This window comes from Salmo salar, chromosome ssa05 (assembly GCF_905237065.1).
Source record: "Salmo salar chromosome ssa05, Ssal_v3.1, whole genome shotgun sequence".
NCBI classification, from domain to species: Eukaryota; Metazoa; Chordata; class Actinopteri; order Salmoniformes; family Salmonidae; genus Salmo; species Salmo salar.
Genome location: NC_059446.1, coordinates 67,401,547 through 67,425,778, shown reverse-complemented (window position 1 = coordinate 67,425,778; position 24,232 = coordinate 67,401,547). Strand labels below are relative to the sequence as shown.

General features: G+C 41.6%; 3 protein-coding genes across 4 annotated transcripts; 2 read left to right on the top strand and 1 right to left on the bottom strand.

Moving 5' to 3' along the window:
• Nucleotides 1-1,033: 1,033 nt before the first annotated feature.
• zmp:0000000930 (titin-cap) lies at nucleotides 1,034-2,457 on the bottom strand. The gene is made up of 2 exons (NM_001139635.1): nucleotides 2,191-2,457; nucleotides 1,034-1,958 (listed from the first exon to the last, which is right to left on the bottom strand). The coding sequence occupies exons 1-2, from the start codon at nucleotides 2,340-2,342 to the stop codon at nucleotides 1,556-1,558; spliced, it is 555 nt and encodes a 184-aa protein (NP_001133107.1). The 5' UTR covers nucleotides 2,343-2,457; the 3' UTR covers nucleotides 1,034-1,555.
• A 4,420-nt stretch (nucleotides 2,458-6,877) lies between these two features.
• LOC106605646 (frizzled-6) lies at nucleotides 6,878-23,834 on the top strand. Of its 2 annotated transcripts, none has more exons than XM_014201515.2 (8): nucleotides 6,878-7,128; nucleotides 8,797-9,108; nucleotides 13,552-13,748; nucleotides 14,044-14,452; nucleotides 16,126-16,728; nucleotides 20,900-21,048; nucleotides 21,223-21,660; nucleotides 21,780-23,834. In XM_014201515.2, the coding sequence occupies exons 2-8, from the start codon at nucleotides 8,926-8,928 to the stop codon at nucleotides 21,931-21,933; spliced, it is 2,133 nt and encodes a 710-aa protein (XP_014056990.1). In that variant the 5' UTR covers nucleotides 6,878-7,128; nucleotides 8,797-8,925; the 3' UTR covers nucleotides 21,934-23,834. The 2 variants fall into 2 exon arrangements, with proteins under 2 accessions (XP_014056990.1, XP_014056991.1); XM_014201516.2 differs by having other exon boundaries at nucleotides 6,948-7,128; nucleotides 8,705-9,108.
• Nucleotides 23,592-23,835, top strand: ytx2 (Transposon TX1 149 kDa protein; the record flags this gene model as incomplete). Its single annotated transcript, NM_001146490.1, is given in 1 exon segment — nucleotides 23,592-23,835. A coding segment is annotated over 1 exon segment (62 nt), but the record flags the coding sequence as incomplete, so codon positions are not given.
• Nucleotides 23,836-24,232: the final 397 nt, after the last annotated feature.

Here is a 24,232-nt window from a genome sequence, read left to right as displayed (position 1 = left end):
CTGACATCAATAAGAGATCATAGCTTTCACCTGGATTCACCTTGTCAGTCTGTCATGGAAAGAGCAGGTGTTCCTAATGTTTGTACACTCAGTGTATACTGTGTGACACCAAGTTGTTTCGCTGTAGTAACTGTATGTTCACTATGCCACCTGGTGGCGTAGATGTTTAACTGCATTATCAAATACAACATTACCACAGAAATGAATTAGTATATAGTATCACAGTATGAGTCATAATACCCATAAAACCTTGCGGTCAAACAGGGAAATGGTTCCAATTGTTTTTCCACCATTCATTTTTCCCATAGGGATTTTAGAAACACTTAAAATAAGGGCTGTGTTTTGTGTTGGCATACCCTGATGCGATGTTTTGATAACCGTGTAAAGGTGAATTTTGTCAATATATTTGCCTGTATTTACCCCCCCCCCCAAAAAAAATGAATGCTAAGTAGCTGCTAATGTGGCTACCATAAAGAGCTACAAATACCATGATGATTTGCACGAGACTGACGATTCGAGGCAAAGGTAATAATCTCTGGATTAAATATCTAATGTTAGCTAAATGTAGTAATTAATAAATTGGCAATATTTCTTTAAACTGTGAACTGTCTTGTGCAAGTTTTAAATTGACACAATACCTGTTAGCAAAGCTGTCAGCTAGATATGACCAACAGGAGTTTGCAAGGATTTGCAGTCTTGCATGATGTCTACTTTGATGATAATTAGCATTTTCGAAACTGAGAGTAAATAATGCTGAATATATTGATAAAAGTCAACTTGTCCAAGAGATATTTACATTGTTTTCAAAACGTCTTGCCAGGCAGGGTAAGCCTAAATGAAACACAGCCCTTATTTCCCTATGGGAAAAATGATTAGAACCATTTCCCTGTTTGACCGCTAGGTTTTATGGGTGTTATAACACCCACTGTGGGGCTCAATTACACAGAACCTTTAGAATTTTGTCACTGATGTCCACTATAGGCAAGTCTGTCTGTGAGTGAAATAAAATAAACACACCTGTGAAAATACATACTGAATGGGTGGGGGATGAGATCCCATAAGTAAATCCTTTGTTTGGATTCATTTTTATTATTTTATTTATTTATTACATTACAGATCACATCACAGTACACCAGTCAAAATGTTACATATAGTATAAGGCATATACGTTTCCATGCTGATGCTTCACCACTAGATGGCGACATTAGCTTCTGTTTCCTTGTATCGCAGCACTAGCTGATGTCCATGAAAATACCTTAGAGGTTTGCCAATAAAAAAACTTTCCTAGGTTGAATATACTGACCATGATGTCTATGATACTGACCCAGAAAATGGTGTCATGCACTGTTCCATTCAAATTCACTTTATCCTTTCCACATGTTAACAGCTCCCTCAACATAACTTTCACAGCCAGAAATATGTTAAAATTAAAAGTCTCTTTTATAAAGAAATCAATATTCCCTTCAACTTTCCCTTTGCCCATTTACACATTGCTGATATCATTTCCTCTGATTTTACATTTTTACCTCCAACGTCCTATATTCATTCTTCCCTTTCAACCCCTGAAGGAGTGTGAAAACTCACGTGTTGGGGATATAAGACTAGATGCCCTGAAGTTAACACGGATAGGTTGGGAGACCTTAGGTAAGTCCTTAGTGATTTCGAAAATCTCCTGTTTATCTGAACATACTCCTTTGGCGATTGTCTCAAATTCCATGATAGACTTGTACTCTGATGGAGAGGGAGATCTGTACAGGTCTTTGGGCGATGCGGCTTTGCTGGGAGTGAAGATGGGCACACGGAGGGCGTTCTTGTACGGCAGCTGGTACTCCTTCATCATTCCACCCCTTGTGCCCATCTTGATCCTCTGACTGGGGTTTCTCTGGACCAAGAAATGAGCCACCTGTTTCTGCTTGTAGGTCTCCTTTCTCGAGGAGTCGTTTTCAAACAATGTGGTCCTGGATTCAAGCAATAGCATGTTTTAAAGAGCAGTTTGAAAGTGTCCTGCTGTTCTTGCTGTTCTTAGACACGTGATTTGTAAGACCAATATAATCTTTGTGAAAATGTGTTCATTTAGTGAATGATGATAATGAATTTGTGGCACACATTGAACATGACCACCAGCACTCGGCTGGAACAGTGATTAAAAGCTAAATTTGATGAAACTATCTATCATGCTGATATACATACTGTTGTTCTGGTCTTGTTTCCATCACCAAGTCCAACCAAGTGGCCTGGTAGGACTCCTTCTTCTCCTGGTCCTTCTCCTTTACATCGCAGTGGGCATTTACCAGATACACATCCCCACTGTTTAGACTGTTAATCTTGTGTGTGTAGAGCATAGTGGAGACAGAGATGAGAGAGTTGTTGACTGACTACCTGTTAGATGTGCTAATCTATAGGCTTCTCTGGGAATTGATTTTGGCTGGAGATGAATGACAGTTGGTCTGTCTGTGTGTGAGGTTATGTGTTGTACTGTGGTTCTCCAGAGCCTCTTATAATGTTACGGTTCTATTTTTACCCTACTACATCATACCATTGCCAATGCTGTCACTGTGGTTGGCTCAGGTTGGTTGGCGTTTCAGGTTGGTTTACAGCTGTCCTGTGAGGAAGGCGACCAGTGGAAAGAGTGACGAACACCACTTTAATTTCATTGAGTTGTATTAGCCAGTCCAAACCACACAAAGAGGTTAAAGGTCAGTCATGCTCCTCAGACTTCTCAGATACCTCATAGGCTAAATGCTTCAGGATATTGCTCAAGGTAATATGACCTCTGGTGGCAGAATTGTGCACATAGTATACATTGTATTTAATCTTTCACCCAAATGTCAGAGCCAAAGTACAGGGAACATTTTGACCTTCATCTGAATGTATTTATCATTCTTCATCTATTTTTTCCCCCAAAGAATTGTACAGTTGTATAAATAAACCTAGGTGAAGACTTTGAGTAATGTTCGGAGTCCATTGTTCTTGTAACATGCGTCAAAGTTTTCATCATCAGTGCATGTATCAGTGGACAGATTACCCAGGTATTCCTCAGTAAGGGTTGCCCTGTAGTTATATCTGTACAATCATTCCATGTGATGATGTAGAGGTATGGATCCTGGAAATGCTAGCACGCTATCTGGAAGTTTTTCAATAGATGGACCTCTTTACATTGTCCTTTAACAATACTGATTTTGTCACTGAACAGGTTTGACCAGATTTGAGTAGTAAAGAATATATTTAAGATATTTTCAACATCAAGGCCTTTTTAGCGATGCCATACATGTTATCTAGATCCCTTTCTAAAGAAAACAGATAATTGTACAAGTTTGTGTGTCTTTATTGATCACCAATCATCACTTTAGACAAACAATATGTTATGCCACATTTGTCATAGACCAACTGTGGGTCTCACAAGCAAGTTGTTGTGTATATAGTGCCTTTCTGTTAAATGTGATCTTTGCTTAACACCATTTTAACAACAACATGGTAGATTAATCATCGAAACTAAGAACTGACCATTTGGATGTGATCATTTTCTTCTAATCATAGTTTTAGGGAGGAATACAAACACCAATCAAACTACAATGAAGAAAAATATACAGTTACAGCTCATATAGGGGAATCAGTCAATTTAAATAAATAAATGAGGCCCTAGTCTATGGATTACACATGACTGGGCAGGGGTGGTCTGTGATTGTGAGGCTGTTTGGACGTACTGCCAAATTCTCTAAACTGACGTTGGAGGTGGCTTATGGTAGAGAAATTAACATTACATTTTCTGGAAACAGCTTTGGTAGATATTCCTGCAGTCAGCATGCCAATTTCCCCTCAAAACTTGAGATATCTGTGGCATTGTGTTGTGTGACAAAACTGCACATTTTTTGTGGCCTTTTATTGTCCCCAGTACAAGGTGCACCTGTGTAATGACCATGTTGTTTCATCAGCTTCTTGACATGCCACACCTGTCAGGTGGATGGATTATCTTGGCAAAGGAGAAATGCAGGGATGTAAACAAATTTGTGCACAGACTTTGAGAAAAATAAGCTTTTTGTAGATATTTGTTTTCAGCTCATGAACCATGGGACCAACACTTTACATGTTGCGTATATATTTTTGTTCAGTATACATTGATAAATCATGGCTGATGGGTCTATGAGACAGTATAACGGCCTCTTTAAGATTGAGGAACATCAAGTGCCCCCTGGGGAAATTATTTGGGGTCATTCTGTAAGGTGCATGGTCAGGTTTCAGAGTCATTGCCAGATCAACACAGCCTCAGAAACAGACACCTTGGCTGTCAACCTCGGCAGCTATTCCCCAGCCCCAGCCACTTTCTGAAGCTATGTCCCAGCAAGCCTCTGCGCTATTCACTTTCTGTCCCACTGAAAAGGACACTATGATGAAACAGCTTCATGCCATGAGTTCAGCGGGTAGGCATGTGAGCAATGATTGATGCAGTGATGGAAGATTGACGATGCCTCCCTGAACTGACATTCACTGCATACCTCATACCAACTTTCCCTCTTTCCAGCTTTGAAAATGTACTGTCGATGATTCAGGAACAGAACAGTCAAAGTTGATTATGTCATAATTCAGTGCCACATGCCATTGTCAGCAACAGGTGCTGCAGCTGTTATCATGCATTGCTCCCGGAAGCTACATTTGTGTCATAAAGCTTAGTACTTCAAATACATCAGAAATTCTTCAGCCCAACTTCACATGGAAAATTAAATGAACAAGCTGTCACAGGCTTTGGCGTGGGTTCTTTGGCATTACCCTCTAGCCGTGAGGCTGAAACTTAGTAAGCTGGTATTGGGCAATGACAGTTATCTTGGATTCATCCCAATGAGAACAGCCTGTTCTGTTGAATCCATCAGTTCCCAAGGAAAATATTTATGATGCAGAGTTATCATGGCACTGAAAGTAAATGAGCAAAGGTTGATTTCATACAACAACAAGAGAGCAGAATGTTACTTCTGATTGAATCTAAAATACTTGTTATCTGTTTCCTTTCCTTGGATAATGCTTTTTATAACTTTATAACATATAAAATATGATGCATCACCCTCCAGGTATGGTATCAAGACTAATTCAAGGTTGAATAGGCTAACTAAGAATTTTGTCCACAAATGTACTGACATTTCTATTATATGTAAATAGTTTATGATTAGTGAAAGCAATAATGTAGTTATTTTGTTAGATACTTCACCCTATTAGCAGAAATCGTATTTTTTCTAAGTCATTTTAGCTGTCAGCTGTGGCTATAGCAGTTCGTTCTGAACTGATTCAAACTGATTCACAAATCATGGGAATTTATCCTGCTATGCAGACTTTGACTCTCACAGAGGCAGGTGTTGCTAGGCAACCCCCTGCACTTGCGGGGCAGGTGGCCTGCTCCCTTCGTGGCTAAAGCCAATATGAGAAACGTGCCATTAAACATTTGAAACAAAATAAATACAGCACGCTGACCCACAAACATTATTCGCTAGATTCATGATAGTGTTTTTTAGACAAAGCAAGGAAAGTAAACTTCAAAACTTGATGATGTTTTATTGGAATTTGCAGCTGTTGTTGGTAAGTAATGAATCTGCTAGCTTCTGCCTTGACTTACTATATCTTTAAGTTTCTGATATCGCTGATTAAGACATTGAAATTAGGTCTGAATGGTGAGGAAACATGATAGGGTTGGTGGACATAGACGGAGAAAACAGGACATAGTCCAAGACAAGATCCAGTGGGATAAACAGAAGAGTGAAATACATGTGTGATTAAGTTAAAGATGCAGTTCGGGATCTTAAGCACAACACATTTGTAACATATTGTACGAATTGGATTTATAACATTTTATACGAATTTCAAAAATGTAACATATCTTATAAAATGAATGACAAAGTACAGCATTGGATTCCATAGTACACAAAAAACGTGGACCCGTTTTGGCTTGTGAGCACCACATTCAAAACTACTGGCTGAAATGATCCAAAAGTTCTGGAGCATCACTTTAATGTTTGCCTGACGACAAACTGAATTATTCAGCTGCTCCATTGTTCCTCCAAACTAACGTCAGTGGGCGTGGCGTAGCGTTTCGCCGGAGCAAGGACTTTGGGTAGCCAGGCATCTTTAATGTTGTACCGTGATGTTTCAGTGGTCGTCCACTTAGAGGTACATGATGGAGGCTACTTGGGTGAAAGAAACAGCTGCTGACGGGACAGCGTGAATAGAAGTGTTTTTCAAGTAAAAGGTTTTCTAGTAAATCTTTCTTTGCTGAAGGCAAGTCAAGTGTTATGCTGCCAGACCCAATCCCCCCCAGTTGAGAAAAAAGGAATGGGCAGCACCTTTGACCAAAATTAGAAGGTATAGAATGCAGCCGAGATTGTAGGCTATTATTGTGTTGATAACGTGACCCTCCCTGAACACGACTGCAGTTACTGTAGTGCACTGCCTCTCATTTGTTCTTTATAACCTGATAGGCCTACTATCTAGTCGCTAAGTGTCTCAACTCAAGACTTCTCATCTTTATGTGTCTAGACGTCTCCAGACATCAAGATGAAGATGCAGGCTGAGTCCTGTGCATTACATTTAGATTTTTTGTAACCGATTTTTGTCCCCAAAATTGGCTACAATATGATACACTGTAGGCCTATGCTTCGTAAAACCCTTCCTGCCATCTGCTGGTGAACCCAGTCAGTCACACAATACAACCATGATCAGCATTTCATCTGGAGCCTTTTTACGTGAATTTTGTATCTTTAATGTACAACTTCTCCCCCTACAGTGAAAAATATAATAATGTAAGAAAAGTCATAATTGAATTGTACAAAGTTGATGCAGCGTTAAGATGCATGTATTATCTGACTTCAAGGACTATCCATCTCCATTGAATAGTACCATTATAAAATACATAATGTTTGTGGCTACACTGTCTACGCTTGATAATAGCACCTGCATATGCCAACGGCCAGTATTTCCCCGGAGAATTACTGTGTAGGGGTGTTGTATCGGACACGGAGACAGACAGGATGTGGAGCTGAAAGAAAGAAGGCGGAGAATAGTTGAAAGTCGCTGGAAACATTGTCGCAAAATCCGAAAGGATTGCAATGGAATGATGCCCTTTATTTAGGAAAAACTAACAACGAAAGGGTAAGTGTAATTTATGTAACTTTTCTGTCATTGTCTAAACAAATGTTACATTTGAAACTTATCGAGGCCCTTTCCAAGCCAGGGATATTTACTAGTCTCACTTCCCGAAGTTGGCTGCCAGACATGGGGGACAAATGGAGTTTCCGAATTCCCATTTGGGAAAAACACGTAGGAAGGAAATATACATATTCTAAGTATTCCATGTAACTGCAGTGTAATTTTCTTAGCCCTTTTGATAATAGGTTTTACTCTGAAGTAGTTGTTTTTCACTTTAAAAATGAAAAATCGATGTTTTCTATTTATTTTTTATATATATAATTTGACCGGAGTGTGCGTGATTTGTGACCAAGTCAAAACATTTTACTATTCAATAGCACCTTCTCAGTACTATTTTTGTTAGTAGTCTAATTTGGCAATCGAATATGTTTTTTTGCTGGCTGAACTATTCTAAACTACTGAACATGATAGAAACAGTCATGAAGTGGTTCGCTATATGCCAATCGATACAGTAGCAAAACGTTCGATTGTTTGGTGAAATCATAATAATAATCATTACATCAGTTTTGATTGATTTGTTTATTTTTAAAGCAATTCTCTCCACAGCTCAAACACACACATGTAAACTAAATAAAACAACAAATAAACAACCATACAAAAGTGCAAATGGCTATTGCAGCAGATGGAAAAAGTGAAATAAGTGATTTATGTTCTGAGGTACAGCAAATTATACACTTATTGAATGCAAACTGCATGCATTCCAGACAGCGCTTTCTGTGAATGATTACCTGTGTGAGATTAGATGGCGTGGCATGCTCCAATCAGACATTGTTACATACCAGACTTCACAAGACACTTAAAGTTTCAAGCCTGTATCAACAAGCTGATGTTGTTATTAAATTAGTCTGCAATTCAGTGTGCAATTCCACCACATAATCTATTCTCCACTGCAGAAGAGACTGGACAGATGTATTTCTCACTAGCAATATTCCACTCAGATCAATATGAATTATCTGTGTGTAACCTTTATTTCACTAGGCAAGTCAGTTAAGAACAAATTCTTATTTATAAGGACAAGTTTATCAGTAAGATTTTTAAAATATTGACGTTAAAGGCCCAGTGTTTCATACATATTTCCACACTATGAGGTTGGAATAATACTGTGAAATTGTGAAAATGATGATAATGCCCTTTTAGTATAAGAGCTGTTTGAAAACACCACCTGAAATTTCAGCCTGTTTTCGTGGGATGGAGTTTTGGCCTGCCTGGTGATATCACCAGTTAATAGACCCATAAGAAAGAGAGTTCCAAACCTCTCTGCCAATAACAGCTAGTTTTTGGTTTTCCCCTCCCCACTGAGACCACTCCAAGACAGTCCTAGCAAATATCTTCGCTAAGAAGCTAATCATTTTTTGGGGACCACTTTAATTGAAAACAATCACAGTACTTAATTGTTAACCAGAAACTATTTGATACTGAGATAAAAACTGATGCATTGGCCCTTTAATGCTTTGGAACCAAACTCCATACTAGCCCTTCAAAACACACCAGATAAATTATACTCTGTTCTTTTATAAAGCTTGGGATTTCCGAACGTGCCACCGTGCTGATGCCGTGGTGACTGATGGGGAATGTTTTACCTGTCATTACTCCTTTTGTCTCCATGGATAGGACCTCAGCAAGCCTAGAGGAATGTGGATGAAGAGTGATCCGGCCTCCAACATAAAGTTATCCCTCCACTGAACCAAATAGAGCTGTTTATACACAAAGAATTTAGCCTAACAACTGGCTGTCACCATAATGATACCTTGGCTGGTCTGGGTGTGCCTGGCACTGATAGGGGTGATGAGCTGCCACGCCCACAGTCTGTTTACCTGTGAACCCATCAAGGTGCATCGCTGCCTGGGGATGCTCTACAACATGACCTTCTTCCCCAACATGATGGAGCACTATGACCAGGACATAGCAGCCAGCAGGATGGAGGTGAGTGTTTCTCACTGTGATAAAACCCTTAGATTTCCCATCAGACTTGGAGCATAGAGGGAAACATGACTTTGCAGTTTGTTACAGATGTAGGATCTTAATTTGAGCCAGTTTGCTACAGCAGGAAAATTATCCCAAAATAATCCTGCAGCAACAGGAAATGTGAATTATTTATTATGTGGATTATAATTAATGGACATTTTTGTAGGGTTTGATACATTTTTCGTAATTGAAAATCAAGTCTAAAATGTCAAAGTGGAAATTACAAACTACAAAAGCCTTTTTAAAACTCAAAATGTTTGCCATGAATCCAACAGGTGCAAAAGGATAATTGTGTATTAAAATAACAATTTTCAAACCATTCTCTATGAACTTGCTAAGATGTAGAGGAAATGCACTCTTATAATGGATAATCATTTTCTTAACTTCTTGAACTGCACTGTTGGTTAAGGGCTTGTAAGTAAGCGTTTCACGGTAAGGTCTACACTTGTTGTATTCGGCGCATGTGACAAATAAAGTTTGATTTGATAGCTGAGTATTGAAGCTTGTGTGTCTTAGCATTCTCAAAGGTCTTCCATCTGCTCTCGCTGTAGCTGCAGTGTTCAGTTACATATAATGTAGTTTACGAAAGTTCAATCAGAAGACTGAATGCTCGTTTAACTTCATCCAGTAAGCATAACATAATTCGCTTTTGTTTCCTATTCTACAGGCATACTGGGAGTGAATACAAACGTATCAACGTCAGCATAGTGTCTTGTTTCTTCTCTTTCCTATTAGCCATGTGTGGAATGTCATTCACCTATTTACCTTATAGCCTATAAGCACGGCACAATAATGCACATTCCTCATGCTTGCTGTTTAACCTATGGACTCACTTTTGCAATTATCACCTTCCTCTCTCTCAACCAATGGGTGTAAATCTAGGAAGGTATTTATATGTCAACTTACCCTCATTCTCTCACTTGCTGTTTTTCAGCAACAGTTTGACAGCCATCCACCTCCCCACCACCACCAGTTATAATGACCTTAAGGCCCGTCATTGGAACTCCTTTCCCCCAGTGGGGGGGTTCCGATGCCAGCAGTCCCACATAGGGCTACCTGCCATCATTGCCAAAAGAGACCGACCCTACTGTTATGCTTTTTTTACACAGAGCAGCACATAGGTAAGAACGCAATCATGGTTACATTAAGACATCGTGGAGTCGGCGTGAGATATGGGTTGGAAAAGGTACCTAAATGCAGGGATGGGATATACCTCAACTTCAATAGAGGAGTCACTACCGTGTGAATGTTCTCTTTTGCTTTGAAATTGTACTCCAAATGTTACCTTTATCCACACTGATGCATCAAGAAGATTGAAATACTGCTAGTTTTCCCAAAAAACGTCCCTTTTCATCCTCATGCTAGCTAGCAGTAGTCACCGCAGCCATTTTGTAATGGCAGTGTCAGCCAATCAGCTCCTTTTGTTGTTCATTCTATAATGGCTGCTGTGGCTACTGGTAGCTTGCATGAAGACAAAAATGGCAGTTTTCCTGGAAAAGTAGCAGTATTTCAATCTTTTTGATGGAACAGTGTGGATAAAGGTCAAATTTGGACTACAATGGTATATCCCATCCCTGCAGTGAGGTATGTTTTCCGACCCGCATCTCACGCCGGCTCCACAGTGTTTTCATGTAACCATGATTGAGTTCCAACCTCATTGTAAACAAGCATAACGGTAGGGTTGGTATCCTTTGGCAAGCTGCCATCACATCATCTGGCTTTGATGATCTTCTCTCAGAGACAAGGCCAGTCCTCAAACTATTTAATAAAATGTCATATTGCATTCCGTCTTTCTGGCTCATTCAGTTAAGCCTGTACTCTATTCAAATCAGTGTGGGGCAGACAGTGATATGCTGGAAGACTCTTTGTGTGATGTCTATCAGGCTGAGCTGAGGTGCTCCTCTTATTTCAGGACAACCTCAGGGAGCCACAGGGAACTCTGGGTACTTTGTTGTGTGGGGCGTCCTTTGATTTAGCAGAGGAAGGGGAGGGAGACACACCTACCTCACACAAAGACTAGCCAGCATTCCTTCCACACTGTACTCTCTCTATTTCTACCTCCCCCTCTCTTCCTTTCTTTGTCTCTCACTACTTCACTTCAAAATGTCAGTGTTGGGTATCTAAAGTAATAGATGCATGCAGTACCTACTGCTGACAGACAATCTGACCAAATGGCCTGTTGGAAAGTGTGCCATAATGGGATCTAGGTATTGTTATGAAGTTGACTCTCCTGTTGCTCTTTTGTTCAGTGTTATTCGAAAGGATTTTCCGGGTTGAGGAATAGCCCTTTCCTTTAGGGGCATTGTTCCTGTTACGATGTCAATGTGCCACTATTCCACTAGTATTTGGCAGCTTAGTAGTAACACTTTCAGCACCTGTAAGGAAATAGACCTAAATAGAGTGAAAACGAGTATGTTTTTAGTATACATTACATAGTCAACCAATGCATTTTGAAGTTAGGATGCCATATTGCGTAGCCAGCCCTTTCCTGCAGTCAAATGACCAAATCGCCGTCTAGTAGCCTTATGAGTGAAATGTTATTCATATTTTCATAATTGAATAATTCATAAACATATTTTTTTAACTGACGGAAATCCGGTGTTTCTATGTCTTTGTTATATTTCAGTTTTCTGTTATGTATATAAAGTGTAATATTGGGATGCAAAATGTAATACATTTCAACTCTATATCTGAAATGGTACAGGTGTCTTTTTAAAGCCCATAACCATGTGTGTGAGGTGTATACTTTAGTTTCAAAGTATATTTGTTTAAGGCCTTACCAAGAAACATTCTGTGTCACCCTGATTTAGCCCACTGCAGTAAAAGGTTCATTGAGTCATTGTTATCCAAAGTTGAGGGACCTTGAGTGGAAATTCACAGTAGCAGGGCTCATTCTTTTTGAATGAGGACATACAGAGGCCCCAATTCCAATACATAATAAATGTATAACTATTTACAGTGGCTCCACAGAAAAATACAAGAAACGGCAGATTGTCGACTAAGAAGAGCTCTTTGAGATGGAGTTTGGGACCTCCAAAGAAGTGAAACAAGGACTCATACAGTTGGAGAGCCAGTTCCCCAGGCCCCATCTAGATCTGGCCTGCAGCCAGCCTGGAGCTGGGGAAACAGGCAGGGAGAGAACGTTGAATAGTGTGGTTGTTAGATTGGCCCTGTGCTGATGGTTGGATTGTTGGGGAAATATTGCTTATACAGTGTAAACATCGGCTGGACTCACTGCCTCCAGCAGTCATAGTTCTTTCTTCATAACTGCATTTGTAAACTGAACAGGACTGTTTGATAACATGGTGTATCTGATCCAAACCAAGTGGCCCTTAGATTAAGATGGCCACATGATACAGTCTGTAGTCTTTGAAGGATCCAGTTCTAATTGTTTTGGGAATGATTTGTGGCAGTCGTTACAGATGGTATCTTAAGATTTTGTGATATGGTCGTTACTTCGACAAGATCTGTTTATTTTGATTAACTCTGTTTAGCGTGACTCAACAATGCCAAATATAACCATTCATGCTTTGGTAGAAATCACTGTGAACTCGAACGGTTGTTAGATCAGAGCTGCAGCTTTAGTGTGATGGAATGGATACTGAGCAGAAGCCCAACAGTTCTGTCCATTCCAGTCAACATCCCTCTTGACTCCTGGTTTCCAAATAGTCCCAGAGTCATTTCCTGATGCCCCCCCCCCTACTCAAATCTGTTGAAACGAAGGAAAACGAGTCAGCCTGTGAAAGGAATCCTTTGTGTGGCACCATAATACAGTGCATTACAGCCTCTTATGTACTGTAGCCTTTTTATCGTTTGCAACCAAGTCACGTGTACAGGAAAATAAAACAATTCTATTTCTGGATCTGCCCATGGCAAGGGAACTGCATGGACTGTATTGTGGCCGTGGGTGACAGCATTAACCTCACGTTGACTGACTTTTTAATTACAAACTGTTGTGATGTCTAGATGAATCTAGTTGAAATCAATATTGGTTGTTGGATTAAAAACATGTCTGACCATTTGTTCAGCTCCATCCTTACAGGTACAGCTACAGGAGCACAGTACTAGTATTTACTAGGGTAGCAAAATTCAGGTCACTTTCACAGGTTTTCCCAACATCCTGGTTGGAAGATTCCTAGAATTACGACAGAAAGACAGAAATCCAGAAACTACAACCAGGACTTCTGGAAAACCTTTGAATTGAGGAAAAGATGCTGGAATTTTGTAACCCTAGTATTTACAGTATGTTCTTGAACCATAAAAATCTGAATGTATCTATGTCTATCTTTCGCTCTCTCTCTTGATCTCCCTTTCTCTCCCTCTTTCTTTCTCTCTCTCCCTTTCTCCCTCTCTTTTCTCTCTCGCTCCCCCTCTCCCCTTCCCTCCCTCCTGTCTCCATAGCCCTTCATGCCGCTGGTCAACCTGCGCTGCTCTCCAGACGTACATCACTTCCTGTGTCAGGCCTTTATCCCAGCATGCACTGAGGACACCAAAGTGATCCGGCCATGTCGTGACCTGTGTGAGAAAGTGAGGTCAGACTGCAGGAAGGACATCGGTACCTTCGGCATCACCTGGCCTCTGGAGCTGCAGTGCGACAGGTAAATGTGACTGACTGAGTTGAACTCAATTCTCCAGGTCTCAGACCAGGTTACTCATCACGTGTGCGAGGTTCACTGAACCACAACTGTTACATACATAGGCGTGTTGTACTGTGCCAAGTTTTACAGGTGAAAAGGCACATGCCTGACATTTTTCAGATGACCAAATAGTAAACGTTTATAAACTGCTTGCAAACAGCCAGTTGACCCGTTATTACATTTATCAGCACTACGTTTTGAAATGGTATTCATTTAGTTATGGTTTTGACTCTTTACCCCACTTTTTCTCCTCTAGATTGGAGTATTGCCTCTACTCTGCAGATGGCTCAGCCCTGCCACCAACCAGACTGACCACACCCAAGACCTCTCTGTCTGCCAAGAGGGACATGGGCTTCTGGTGCCCCCTTCAGCTGAAGACTCGGCCCGGCCAGGGAGCCACGTTCCTGGGTGCCGGGGACTGCGCTCCCCCTTGCTCCAACATGTACTTCAAGCCCCATGAGATCGAGTTCGCCAAGACCTTCATCGGGGTGTGCTCCATCGTCTGCCTCTGCGCCACGCTCTTCACCTTTCTCACCTTCCTCATCGATGTCAAACGCTTCCGCTACCCCGAACGGCCAATCATCTTCTACGCCGTGTGCTACAGCTTCGTGTCGCTCATCTACTTCATTGGCTTCCTGCTGGGGAACAATGCATCCTGCAACAAGGTCTGTTAATGTCTGTGTCTGAAATGGAAACCAATCCCCTGTATTGTGCACTACTTTTGACCAGTTCCCCAGAGCCCTATGGACACTGGTCTAAAGTATTGTAATACAGTGCATTCGGGAAAGTATTCAGACCCCTTGACTTTTTCCACATTTTGTTACATTAGTCTTATTCTAAAATTGATTTAATTGTTTTTTCCCTTATCAATCTACACACAGTACCCCATAATGACAAAAAAATAAGTTGTAATAAAAAAAAAAAAGCAAATGTATTCATAAATATCACATTTACATAGGTATTCAGACCCTTTACTCAGTACTTTGTTGAAGCACCTTTGGCAGCGATTACAGCCTTCAGTCTTCTAGGGTATGACGCTACAAGCTTGACACGTCTATATTTTGGGAGTTTCTCCCATTGTTCTCTGCAGATCCTCTCAAGCTCTGTCAAGTTGGATGGGGAGTGTCGCTGCACAGCTATTTTCAGGTCTCTCCAGAGATGTTAGATCGGGTTCAAGTCCGGACTCTGGCTGGGCCACTCAAGGACATTCAGAGACATGTCCCGAAGCCACTCCTGCATTGTCTTGACTGTGTGCTTAGGGTCGTTGTCCTGTTGGAAGGTGAACTTTCACCCCAGTCTGAGGTCCTGAGCACTCTGGAGCAGATTTTCATTAAGGATCTCTCTGTACTTTGTTCAGTTCATCTTTTCCTCGATCCTGACTAGTCTCACAGTCCCTACCACTGAAAAACATCATGCTTCACCGTAGGGATGGTGCCAGGTTTCCTCCAGACATGATGCTTGGCATTCAGGTCAAAGAGGTCAATCTTGGTTTCATCCGACCAGAGAATCTTGTTTGTCATGGTCTGAGAGTCCTTTAGGTCCCTTCTGGCAAATTCCAAGCGGGCTGTCATGTGCCTTTTACTGAGGAGTGGCTTCCGTCTGGCCACTCTACAATAAAGGCCTGATTGGTGGAGTGCTGCAGAGATGGTTGTCCTTCTGGAAGGTTCTCCCATCTCCACAGAGGAACTCTAGAGCTCTGTCAGAGTGACCATCGGGTTCTTGGTCAACTGTCTGACCAAGGCCCTTCTCCCCTGATTGCTCAGTTTGGCCGGGCGGCCAGCTCTAGGACGAATCTTGATGGTTCTAAACTTCTTCCATTTAAGAATGATGGAGGCCACAGTGTTCTTGGGGACCTTCAATGCTGCGTAAAGGTTTTGGTGCCCTTCCCCAGATCTGTGCCTCGACACAACCCTCCTGTTTCGGAGCTCTATGGACAATTCCTTTGACCTCATGGTTGGTTTTTGCTCTGACATGCACTGTCAACTGTGGGACCGTATCTAGACAGTTCTGTGCCTTTTGAAATGCTGTCCAATCAATTGGATTTACCACAGGTGGACTCCAAGTTGTAGAAACATATCAAGGAGGATCAATGGAAACAGGATGCACCTGGGCTCAATTTCGAGTCTCATAGCAAAGGGTCTGAATATTTATGTAAATAATGTATTTCTGTTTAAAAATTTTAATAAATGTGCAAAAATGTCAACCTGTTTTCGCTTTGTCATTATGGGGCTTTGTGTGTAGATTGATGAGGAAAAACATATTTTCCTAGAAAACTTCTCTATGGAACATAAAAGTAGTCATTCATTCGTTAATCTATTTATTCATTCATTCATCCAAGGCGGTGCACCCGGCTGCCATGGACACGGTGGTGCTGGGCTCCCAGAGTAAAGGCTGTACGTTACTCTTCATGCTACTCTACTTCTTCTCCCTGGCCGGCATCGTCTGGTGGGTCATCCTCACCATCACCTGGTTCCTGGCCGCCGGACCCAAGTGGAGCTGCGAGGCCATCGAGAAGAAGGCGGTGTGGTTCCACTCTGTCGCCTGGGGGATCCCCGGGGCACTAACTGTCATGCTACTGGCTCTCAACAAGGTGGAGGGAGATAACATCAGCGGGGTGTGCTTTGTGGGGCTCTATGATCTGGACACGCTGAGGTACTTTGTGCTGGCGCCGCTGTGTATCGGGGTGGTGGTGGGGCTGTCTCTGCTCCTGGCTGGGATCGTGTCGCTCAACAACGTGCGTCAGGTGATCCAGCACGATGAGAGGAACCAGGAGAAGCTGAAGAAGTTTATGATCCGTATTGGGGTGTTCAGTGGTCTGTACCTGGTGCCACTGGTCACTCTGCAGGGGTGTTATATCTATGAACAGAGCCAGCGCTCCACCTGGGAAAACACCTGGATCAATGACCGTTGCCAGGAGTACAGCATTCCCTGCTCACACAAGGTAACACACGCTTAGCACTAGAACATTTTCATAATAATTTGATATCTCTATGAAGATATGCCACTACAAAATTCATCTAAAATTAATAGTTGTTAAAAATCATTGCTGTTCTTATGCCTTCTTTCAGCCACAGTAAAATGTATGAATATATTTGGCAGACGTTTAAATGGAAATGGTCTCATTAAGCAATAAGGCACGGGGGGGTGTGGTGCTCTACAACATCCGTAGAGGACGACCCTACCTCACACAGGAAGCGGCGCAGGTCCTAATCCAGGCACTTGTCATCTCCCGTCTGGACTACTGCAACTCACAGCTGGCTGGGTTTCCCACTTGTGCCATCAAACCCTGCAACTTATTTAGAACGCTGCAGCCCACCTGGTTTTCAAACTTTCCCAAGTTCTCCCATGTCACCCCACTCCTCAGCACACTCCACTGGCTTCCAGTCAAAGCTCGCATCCACTACAAGACCATGGTGCTTGCCTACAGAACACTGCCTCTCCCTACCTATGCTCAAGCCCTACACCCCAACCTGAGCACTCTGTTCTGCCACCTCTGGTCTCTTGGCCAGCTCCTGCTCAGCCCAGTCCAAGCTCTTCTTTGTTCTGCCACCCCAATGGTGGAACCAGCTTCCCCCTGACAGCAGTCCCTTCCCATCTTCCGAAAGCACCTGAAACCCTACCTCTTCATAGAGTATCTTAAATAATCCCCCTCCCAAAAAGGATAATAATAAAATATTCCTGAAACAACACAATTGCTCTTGACCCCCCCCCACCTTCTTTCTAGCTTTGCTGATAGCTACTTGATTGAGAAAAAGTGTACTTACTGTGATATGTGGTTGTTCCACTTAGCTATCTTAAGATGAATGTAAGTCTCTCTGGATAAGAGCATCTGCTAAATGACTCAAATGTAAATGTACACTACCGGTCCAAAGTTTTAGAACACCTACTCATTCAAGGGTTTTTCTTCATTTTTACTATTTTCTACATTGGAGAAAGTAGTGAAGACATTAAAACTATGAAATAACACGTATGGAATCATGTAGTAACCAAAAAAGTGTTAAACAAATCTAAATATATTTGAGATCCTTCATATAGCCACCCTTTGCCTTGATGACAGCTTTGCACACTCTTGGCATTCTCTCAACCAGCTTCACCTGGAATGCTTTTCCAACAGTCTTGAAGGAGTTCCCACATATGCTGAGCATTTGTTAGCTGCTTTTCCTTAACTCTGCGGTCCGACTCATCCCAAACCATCTCAATTTGCTTGAGGTTGGGGGATCGTGGAGGCCAGGTCATCTGATGCAGCACTCCATCACTCTCCTTCTTTGTAAAATAGCCCTTAGACAGCCTGGAGGTGTTTTTGGGTCATTGTCCTGTTGAAAAACAAATGATAGTCCCACTAAGCCAAAACCAGATGGGATGGCATATCGCTGCAGAATGCTGTGGTAGCCATGCTGGTTAAGTGTGCCTTGAATTCTAAATAAATCACAGACAGTGTCACCAGCAAAGCACCCCCACACCATAACACCTTCTCCTCCATGCTTTACAGTGGGGGAAATACACATGCGGAGATCATCGGTTCACCCACACCGCGTCTCACAAGGATATGGCGATTGGAACCAAAAATCTTCAACTTGGACTCCAGACCAAAGGACACATTTCCACCGGTCTAATGTCCATTGCTTGTGTTTCTTGGCCCAAACAAGTCTCTTCTTCTTATTGGTGTCGTTTAGTAGTGGTTTCTTTGTAACAATTCGACCATGAAGGCCTGATTCACGCAGTCTCCTCTGAACAGTTGATGTTGAGATTTGTCTGTTACTTGAACTCTGTGAAGCATTTATTTGGGCTGCAATTTCTGAGGCTGGAACTAATGAACTGATCCTCTGCAGCAGAGGTAACTCTGGGTCTTCCATTCCTGTGGCGGTCCTCATTAGAGACAGTTTCATCATAGCGCTTGATGGTTTTTGCGACTGCACTTGAAGAAACTTTCAAAGTTCTCGCAATTTTCCATATTGACTGACCTTCATGTCTTAACCTCTCTAGGGTCTGCGGGACGAAATAGTCCCACCTACGTAACAGCCAGTGGAATCCTGTGGCGCGTTATTCAAATACCTTAGAAATGCTATTACTTCAATTTCTCAAACATATGACTATTTTACACCATTTTAAAGACAAGACTCTCGTTAATCTAACCACACTGTCCGATTTCAAAAAGGCTTTACAACGAAAGCAAAACATTAGATTATGTCAGCAGAGTACCCAGCCAGAAATAATCAGACACCCATTTTTCAAGCTAGCATATAATGTCACAAAAACCAAGAAGACAGCTAAATGCAGCACTAACCTTTGATGATCTTCATCAGATGACACACCTAGGACATTATGTTATACAATACATGCATGTTTTGTTCAATCAAGTTCATATTTATATCAAAAACCAGCTTTTTACATTAGCATGTGACGTTCAGAACTAGCATACCCCCCGCAAACTTCCGGTAAATTTACTAAATTACTCACGATAAACATTCACAAAAAGCATAACAATTATTTTAAGAATTATAGATACAGAACTCCTCTATGCACTCGATATGTCCGATTTTAAAATAGCTTTTCGGTGAAAGCACATTTTGCAATATTCTCAGTAGATAGCCCGGCATCACAGGGCTAGCTATTTAGACACCCAGCAAGTTTAGCACTCACAAAAGTCAGATTTACTATAAGAAAAATGTTATTACCTTTGGTGTTCTTCGTCAGAATGCACTCCCAGGACTTCTACTTCAATAACAAATGTTGGTTTGGTCCCAAATAATCCATTGTTATATCCAAATAGCGGCGTTTTGTTCGTGCGTTCAAGACACTATCCGAATGGTAAAGAAGGGTGACGAGCACGGCGCATTTCGTGACAAAATAAATCAAAATATTCCATTACCGTACGTCGAAGCATGTCAACCGCTGTTTAAAATCAATTTTTATGCAATTTTTCTCGTAAAAAAAGCGATAATATTCCTACCGGGAATCTGCATTTAGGTAAACAGACGAAAGAAAATAAAGCACGGGGTCGACTCGTGCACGCGCCTAAGCCCATTGTCCTCTGATCGGCCACTTGCCAAACGCGCAAATCTGTTTCAGCCTGGGGCTGCCTCGATATCATTCAGCTTTTTCCCGGGCTCTGAGAGCCTATGGGAGCCGTAGGAAGTGTCACGTTACAGCAAAGATCCTCAGTCTTCAATAAACAGAGACAAGAAGAACAAGATCTTGTCAGAGAGGGCACTTCCTGTAAGGAATCTTCTCAGGTTTTTGCCTGCCATATGAGTTCTGTTATACTCACAGACACCATTCAAACAGTTTTAGAAACTTTAGGGTGTTTTCTATCCAAAGCCAATAATTATATGCATATTCTAGTTACTGGGCAGGAGTAGTAACCAGATTAAATCGGGTACGTTTTTTATCCGGCCGTGTCAATACTGCCCCCTACCCCCAACAGGTTAAAGTATTGATGGACTGTCGTTTCATTCTTCTTATTTGAGCTGTTCTTGCCATAATATGGACCAAATAGGGCTATCTTCTGTATACCCCCCTACCTTTTCACAGCTCAATTGGCTCAAACGGACCCAAGTGGAGCTGCGAGGCTCAAACGCATTAAGAAGGAAATAAATTCCACCATTTACTTTTAACAAGGCACACCTGTTAATTGAAATGCATTCCAGGTGACTACCTCATGAAGCTGGTTGAGAAAATTCCAAGAGTGTGCAAAGCTGTTATCCAGGCAAAGGGTGGCTATTTGAAGAATCTCAAATATAAAATATATTTTGATTTGTTTCACACTTTTTTGGGGGTTACTACCTGATTCCATATGTGTTATTTCATAGTTTTGATCTCTTCACTATTATTCTACAATGTAGAAAATAGTAAAAATAAAGAAAATTCCTTCAATGAGTAGGTGTTCTAAATCTTTTGACTGGTAGTATATGTCTAATATTCCACGGCTAAGGGCTTGGCCATATACCACAAACCCCAGAGGTGCCTTATTGCTATTATAAACTGGTTACCAACGTAATTAGAACAGTAAAAAGTATTTTTATGTCATACCCGTGATGTACTACAGCTTTCAGCCAATCTGCATTCAGGGCTCAAACCACCCGGGTTTATAACACTGTAATGCTGTGTTTCAGACTACAGAGTCTGGTCGTCCAGACCTGTCCCTATTCCTGATTAAATACCTGATGACCCTGGTGGTTGGGATCTCAGCTGTGTTCTGGGTCAGTAGCAAGAAGACCTGCTCAGAATGGGCCTTCTTCTTCAACAGGACCAGGAAGAAAGAGTAAGGACACTTCACTAATGCCTGTCTCTCAACTGCTGAAACAAATCATATTTTTTACATGGATTGTATCCCAAATGGCACCCTAATGCAAACTTGGGTTTTTACAGTATGCAACATTCCCAGATTGCAGATGGATATAATTCTACTGTGTTCTAATTATATTTCTCTATCCAGCCCCATTAGTGAGAGCCGCAGAGTTCTCCAGGAATCCTGTGAGTTCTTCCTCAAACACAACAGCCGTGTCCAGCACAAGAAGAACCACTACAACCCCGGCTCCCACAAACTCAAGGTCATCTCCAAGTCCATGGGCACCAGCACCGGTGCCTCAGCCACAGGCAACCACGGCACCTCAGCAGTGGACAACCATGAGGCCATCCGGGGCCAGGCTTCTTTCTCTGAGGTCAGAGGCTTATCTGAGGCCTCTGCCAGGGAGCAGCTGGAGAGGGGCAGCTCCACCCGTGGCTCCAGGCTGGGGGAGAGGGACAGGGAGAGGCAGCCCATTGGACAGGCCCTGTCTGGAGGGAGAGAGGGGGCAGAGAGACGTAGTAAGAAGGGCAGCTCCAGCAAGGTTAGCAGCTGCTCAGAGAGCTTCCACAGAGTCCCAGAGGGAAGGTAAAGACCGATACTTTCACCCTTTTGCCCAAGTACTTTCTGACCTACACATTCGTACTTCAAAAGGTTTTGTCCGCTCCACTGTTAACAAGGTTGTTTTTTACAAACTTGTCTTGTAGGATAACTCCCAGGAGTGAACTATCAGAGACGAGACAGGTGCCCAGTGGACAGCACCTGGCTTTAAGCCACTCCCACAGCGGCAGTGCGAAAGGCTCCGTCCCTCACCTGGTTCGCCAGTTACCAGAGGAGAAAAGGGAGGACAGCAGCTGCTGAGCCCAATCAACAGGCTCCTATGATACTTAACACCAACAGAGATGGGTAACTCTGGTCCTCAGGGGCTGGACTGAGTGTCTGCTGGTTTTTGTTCTTACTTTCAAATGAGCAACTGATTTAGCCTGTCATACCATACCGGATGTGTACACTCTCAGAACAATCAGTGATATTAGTGGATCGATTTAAGTACCAGAGGGAGAAGAGAAAACCAGCAGGAAGTCGAGAAAATCCAGAGGACAGGAGTTTTCCTTCCCACCACAGAGACAGGAAGGAAGAGACTAGGTGGGCCACCAGGGTCCTAGAGAGTTCTCTTCAGTGACCGGCCCAACAGGTGTAGCTTCTGTACATCAGTCAGCTTGACTGGATCACTGGCCACATCAAGGTGAATGAGGTTAGAGAATCATGCAGCTCTTCAGACCTGCATTTCCCTGCTGTAAAACAGTCACTTAACATATTGTTTATTTACTTATGAAAGCTGTACTTTTCTGAGGGTAGATTGATATGTAAAGTGTGTAGAATATACACTGGCAATATTTATGTAAACTGTTTTATTTTCTGTCACTGGACTAGTCTTCACACTGAGTTTAAGCGCTTGAAAATCTGAAAATCGTGACGGTTTCACCAAACAATCAGAACTTCAACGATATCTAGCTGTGGTGGTTAAATCTATTTTATTTTTGTATTCAAATGGTTAATGTCATGTGTATGTAGACAATTCCATCATGAAACAATGAGTAGCAAGCATAGCAGTTCTGTAGTTAAAGTAATTGCAGTAGACAGGAGGTTCTCACTACCAATACACTCAGTATGCTACTCTACTTTCATTCCATTAGTATTTTTCAGTATATCTATAAGTAGTTACATAAGCATTTTTCAATTTTGCTGACTCTCATAAACTTCATTTCCTGTAAATCTGAGTGGAGCATGTGTTTTTTTTATACTACAGTTCCTAGAAGAATGTGCCCCATGAACTAAATCATGGCCTTCAGATAACCTACTTTTTGTCTGTGTACCTACAGATGCTTTACATGTGTGACATAGTCATTCCATGTGTGCATTCATCTCCAGTGAAATATGTGGACAAAGTAACCAGGCTTATTACTGGCTCTTGACCAACAAGTTGTGGTTGGACATCTCACTGCACTAGAGGAGTTACCACTTAAAGATGAACCCAGTGCAAAGACTGAGTGATACTGTACAATTTGTACTGAGATAGAATGTCTTTTTTTGAAGTTTATATTTCTGCTACGCAATTATCTTTAAACCAAATATAGTAGTATGTATACCTAACATAACTGATGATCCTTTATGAAAACACCAGTAGAAAAATCAGACAATCCAATCCAACGCATGTACCAAGTTGAGTTGATCTTTTTTGACAAATGTGTGGGTTTTGTTCAGTATTTTAATTGGCATGATTCTTACCGGTAATCCATGAACTGTGTTTGACTTCACATTTTTCTTGCAAGCATTTTCCCGAAAGGCCTGTTGGGAATAAGTCTTGCACACTGTATTAATAAAAACCATTTATCCATCCATACATACTCACAATAATTTGATAAGTATTTTAATCCCTCCATGCTGTATTGTTTTATTGTCTTTAATCTGACCCTGTCCTTGATCTTCATCCAAATCTATTGTATAGTATTATGTGGCTACCAGAAGACAAAAGTTACAGCTAAAGGAATTTGTTATCTTGCTTCCACTCCTTCACACATGAATAATATAACCACTACTCATCCTTGATTGCATATAGACTTGTTTAGGCTGTAGAACATTTTTTTTATATTTTAAATTCCCTATACATTTTTGTGAACTTTTGTAGTGTTATGTTGTATGCGCTATTTGATATATATTTTGTATCAATTGTATTTCCTTTTAATAAAAGATTATTTAATAAACTGAAATGTAATTTGTCTCATGAATGGGTGCCTGGTTTTGTATCGCACATACAGACAGTGAACCATTTTGTCATGTCTGTGGTATTTGTCGCGTTAAAAACACCTGGGAACTCGGACATCTCAGACTTCTGACTTCAGTGCATTCAAGACGGGGAAAAACTAGCTCCGACTGGGAAAAATCTTTTTGAACGTTCATCCAACTTGGAATTCCGAGTCGGAAACTGATGGCTTTCTAGAGCTCAGATTCTTCGACCTGAAAATAGCTGACGTCATGATTTGACCTCGTTCTTTTCTGGGTTCCCAGTTGTCTTGAAAGCACCAATAGACATAACCTATAATTGTTTGTAGTCATCAACATAATCATCACCAGCTAGCCTACAGGAAAAATACATAGGGAA